Source organism: Euwallacea similis, unplaced genomic scaffold, assembly GCF_039881205.1.
Source record: "Euwallacea similis isolate ESF13 unplaced genomic scaffold, ESF131.1 scaffold_120, whole genome shotgun sequence".
Taxonomy (NCBI): domain Eukaryota; kingdom Metazoa; phylum Arthropoda; class Insecta; order Coleoptera; family Curculionidae; genus Euwallacea; species Euwallacea similis.
In genome coordinates, this window is record NW_027098654.1 from 7273 (window position 1) to 12621 (window position 5349).

Consider the following 5349-nt stretch of genomic DNA (forward strand, 5'->3'; position numbering starts at 1 on the left):
TGCCTAGTACGAGTTCAAAACAATACAGCCCTGACTACCGCCTTAAACCCTAGAGAAAATCCGATAAACCTGCAACTTCTCGAAACGTTCAACATAGAACCAATAAACACGAACGAATTAAACTTCATAGATCACCCCTTAACTCAAAATTCTGCCGGACAAACCACTGACCAATTGCTCAAGGATAACCTAAGAAAAATTAGACTTGACCACTGCAATTCCGAAGAAAGGGAACAGATCTCCAAACTATGCTACGAATTCCGTGATATTTTCCATTGCGAAAACATCCCGTTAACTTTTACTAATTCAATAAAACACAGGATAAAGGTCAAAGACGAAACTCCCATTTTTACTAAGACGTATAGGTACCCCGAAGTACATCGTGCCGAGGTAAAAAAGCAAGTTTCCGAATTATTACATCAAAATATCATCCGAGATTCAAATTCACCATGGTCATCGCCTATTTGGATCGTGCCAAAAAAACTAGACCAATCTAAGACACAAAAGTGGCGAATGGTCATCGACTACCGAAAGCTGAACGAACAGACAGTAGATGATAAATTCCCTTTGCCTAATATCAACGAAATACTTGACAAACTAGGCAAAGCCCATTATTTCACGACACTGGACTTAGCAAATGGATTTCACCAAATCCAAATGCATGATGAAGACATTGGCAAAACAGCTTTTACTACGGACACCGGGCATTACGAATTTCTACGAATGCCCTTCGGCCTCAAAAACGCCCCGGCGACCTTCCAACGCGTGATGAACAACATCCTACGAGGACTACAAAATGAAACATGTCTAGTCTACTTAGACGATGTGATCATCTTTAGTACAAGCCTGCAAGAACATATCGAAAATCTAAGAAACGTTTTTAAACGACTGAGAGACTCAAAGTTTAAAATCCAACTTGACAAGTCCGAGTTTCTAAGGAAAGAGGTACAGTACTTAGGACACGTTGTGAGTCGAGACGGAGTAAAGCCGAATCCCGACAAGATCAATGCAGTGAAAAACTTTCCTATTCCCAAAACTACCCGAGAGATAAAGTCATTCCTAGGATTAGTCGGATACTATAGACGCTTTATTAAAGATTTTGCTAAAATTACAAAGCCACTGACCAACTGCCTCAAGAAAAATGTTAAGATAATACATAATCCTGAATTCGTTAATTCTTTTAACCACTGCAAACAAATTCTAATAAATTTCCCCGTCTTACAATATCCCGACTTCTCGAAACCCTTTCTATTGACCACGGATGCGAGTAACTATGCAATCGGAGCTGTTTTATCGCAAGGTCCAATACCTAATGATCGACCCATAGCCTATGCATCTAGGACCCTAAATGATTCGGAAACCAAATATTCGACAATCGAGAAAGAATTACTAGCAATAGTTTGGGCATGTAAATATTTCCGCCCCTACTTATTTGGCCGCAAGTTTTACATTTACACAGACCATAGGCCCCTAGTATGGCTTTTTAACCTGAAGGAACCTAACTCAAAATTGGTGAGATGGCGATTGAGACTAGAAGAGTTCGATTACCAGATAATATACAAGAAGGGACGCCAGAACACTAACGCAGATGCCCTGTCCAGGATACAACTGAATATTTACGAGAACGAGTCAATTTTGAATAACCCTGGTAACTCTGACGACGACATCAAAGACTACTTAGAAACAGTCGCAGGAAACACCAACTTCGAAGAAACCAACTTTGATAACAGACCCGGGACTAGCCAGCAGAAAATAAATATCATCTCCGATATTCAACTACGTCCGCCTGACGCAGCAACCGCCGATGAAACAGTACACAGCCAAGACGCTGACCGCGAGAATCCAGGACTCAGCATTCTAGACGAAATTATAAACAACAAGCACCTGCAATTCCTGATAAAGAAATCTCCACACGTGCAGATAAAATTTAACAAAGAACGCTATGAGAATCACGTAATAAGTCACGTAGACGTATCAAATAACCCAGACACTATTAAACAATTTATTCAAGAATATCTCACTTGCAAAAAGCCCTGTTACGTATACTTCGTCGACAAAGACTTAATGTCCCCATTTATAGATGTATGCCTAAAATATTTTCAAAATCTACAAATAAGAATATGCACCAAACTGCTACACAACATCGCAGACCCGGAAGAAAAAATCATGCTCATCACCCACCAACACGAAGGCAAGCAGAACCACAGAGGCATCAACGAAACGTACCAACGCCTTAAAGCCCTTTATTACTGGCCCAAGCTAAAAGAAGACGTGACAAAATATATCAATGATTGCACCATTTGCCAAACGTCAAAATACTGCCGTTTCAAATCTTACATTCCTCTTACAAGAACAGAAACACCTAGCAAACCCTTTCAGATGATACATATCGACACCTTTACATTCGAAGCACAAAATTTCCTAACAATCTTCGATAAATTTTCCAAATTTGGACAAGCATATCCGTATGACAAAAACGCGAAATCGGTGTGCGATAAACTCGTCAACTTCTTCTCATTCTTCGGATGCCCTGAGACAGTCACTTGTGATAATGGCAAAGAATTTAACAACGAACTATTGAAGGAATTGTTGAAAACCCAAAAAATTAACATTCACCTCACGACCCCTAGACACCACGAATCTAACGCACCAGTGGAACGCTTCCACTCTACATTGATTGAACACCTCAGAATCCTAAAACAAAAGGACGACACAAAACCGATTACTGAACTGATTCCATATGCCATAATCGCATACAACAGCACTAAAAGTAGCGTAACAAATTTCACACCCCACGAACTCATCCTGGGACACACAAATACAAGAGACCCTTTTGACCTCATATCAACAACATTTTACTCAGACTACGTCTCCTCTCATAAAGCCAAAGTCGATGCATTATGCGAAGATGTCGTGAAGAAGATGGAAAGTAATAAGGAGAAAGTTATTGCCAAAAGGAATCACAAAGGAAACGAATCCCCCGATTTTAAGGTCAACCAAAAGGTCTACCGAAATTTAAACTCTCGAAACAAAAAGAACCCAAGATTCAGCGGACCGTTTATAATCATAGAAAAATTAGAACATAATAAGGTAAAAATCCAAAGCACGCGAAGCCCCTACAAAATTGAAATAGCACATATCAAGGAACTAAAGAAACCCCTCTTTACAGATGGCCCCTCGCGCATGGAAAATCCCAGTACATCAACTTAAAATCCAACCCCGGTGTACTACCCTACAAGTTAGGCAAAGCCCAGAAGACTATTGACCACTGGCACTTTATCCAAACGTACGACATGACCGAACTATTACAGGAATTCGCAAAAATTAATACCCAATTCGATTTACTCGTCAAAACCCTAAATAACTTCACTGACTATAAACTCGAATACCACAATTCCCTTGTTGTGACTACTAGCTTAAAACACAAAATCATCCGTCAGATAAATCAAATCTTCCCGAACAAATTAAGAACGAAACGAGCTCTTATAAACGCCTTAGGATCAATCATAAAAACAATAACGGGGAACCTAGACCAAGATGACGCAAAACGTATCGACCAAAACATGGAAATCCTTAAACAAAACCAAAACGATTTAAAATCCGCCATTGACAAGCAAATTACTCTTTTTTCTAAATCAATAATCAATTTCAGAGAAACAATAAGAAATGTATCCCATAACCAAATTATATTGGAGTCACGTATTAGACAAATAATAGATGTCGTCAATCAAATCGAGGTCAAGGAAACAAACCTTTTTGAGTTCTATCGTATCCAAATGATTATCACCCAAATTACCGTCTTTTACCAGAATATTTACGATATACTTTCAAATATCGAAGAGGCAATTACCTTTGCTAAATTAAACACCTTCCATAACACCATAATCGACCCAAGTGAATTCCTAACAGAACTACAGTCAATGAAAGAGCAAATTCCCCTAGGAAAACTACCATTCGAGCCCAACATTGAAAATCTATTAACTATCGAAAACACTTTGGAAATAAAAAGTTTCGCCAAAGATAACTCGATCACGTTCATCATCGAAATTCCATTAGTAGAAAAAGTTAGTTATGATTTATTCCGATTACTTCCCTTGCCCGTAAGACATGGCGAAGTATACAAAGTCATAATACCCCGATCCGAATATCTACTGATAAACGACCAAACATTCGGATACGCGAACGAACCCTGTCGGTACGTATCCCCTAATGAATATCTATGCCCTCAAATACATATAGATAACTTCCACGATTTTTCCCCATGCGAAGTACAACTCCTGCGTTACGAACACAACGCCACACGATGTAAATCAATAACTGTTACCCTGGGGGAAACACAAATACAAAACATAGACGATAATAAGTGGATCCTGGTGACCACCAAAAGTATTGTCGGATTAGAAACATGTAAATCTTCACAAAGTAACATTCTGTTGGATGGAACTTACGCAATAGATTTAGAGTATCGTTGTAATCTTAAAATAAGGAACATAGTTTTAAGAGGCAATAGGAAAACCAACCGGCAATTTCAAATTTTCCCTTTGTTAGACATAAATATTAATCATACATATCAAAAGCCATACCAAAAAATAGAACTGCCTAACTTAAACAAAATAGATTTAAATAACATCGCCGAATTACAGAATGAGGTTGATTTGCAGAAGAAGGAAAATTCAATGTTACTAAATACTAACCTTCACTACGACAGAACCAGTATTTGGACTGTCCTATTGTATGGTATCATAATATTGTTCTTATTAGGTTTATTAGCAAAGTATCTATGGCCTATTGTTTTAAAATACAAAAAGACCGAGAATCCAGAAAATGACATAGTAATTTAGGTCATAGAAACTTCGGGTTTTATGCCCATCTAAGGGTGGAGGAGTTACATCCCCGTAACACCAAGCGTCGCTGTTATGACGTCACCCGTACGATTAGTATAAATAAGAAGTAGCATTAAGCGCAGTAGCCTTTTTAGTGAGTCTTTGCTTGTATCGCGAACGTTGTGTTTACTATCGGTCCTGTTTGAAATAAATTAATTTCAAAGTAAAGTGTTTTTTTTTGAGTCTTAAAACGGATCAAAACATAACTCGGGCATTATTGTGGTCGAAGACAGTACGTAGTATTTACTTTAAGATATTTTTGTAAAATTTGTGAAATAAATATTTTTTAAAAACGTCTCCCGTCGTTGTGGAAATATAACTAGCGAAATCGGTCAGAAACGATCGTTTCATCTCTGAATTTGTTCAAATCGACCGATTTGGCTTATTTCGGCCAAATCTGTCTATTTTGGATGGAAACAGAACCAAATGGATGAAAACGTGCCAAAATGACTAAAACAGGCAGAAA

At 38.2% G+C, this 5349-nt stretch overlaps 1 protein-coding gene across 1 annotated transcript; it reads left to right on the top strand.

Moving 5' to 3' along the window:
• Positions 1–3776: 3776 nt before the first annotated feature.
• LOC136418844 (uncharacterized) lies at positions 3777–4841 on the top strand. Its single transcript, XM_066405069.1, has 2 exons — positions 3777–4713; positions 4762–4841. The coding sequence occupies exons 1-2, from the start codon at positions 3777–3779 to the stop codon at positions 4839–4841; spliced, it is 1017 nt and encodes a 338-aa protein (XP_066261166.1).
• The last annotated feature ends 508 nt before the right edge of the window (positions 4842–5349 follow it).

Bases quoted from the DNA above. Each gene is read 5' to 3' on its own strand.
- LOC136418844 (XM_066405069.1), top strand. From the start codon at position 3,777: ATGATTATCACCCAAATTACCGTCTTTTACCAGAATATTTACGATATA. The intron at 4,714-4,761 runs GTATTTGGACTG...TGTTCTTATTAG, and splicing joins CCTTCACTACGACAGAACCA to GTTTATTAGCAAAGTATCTA.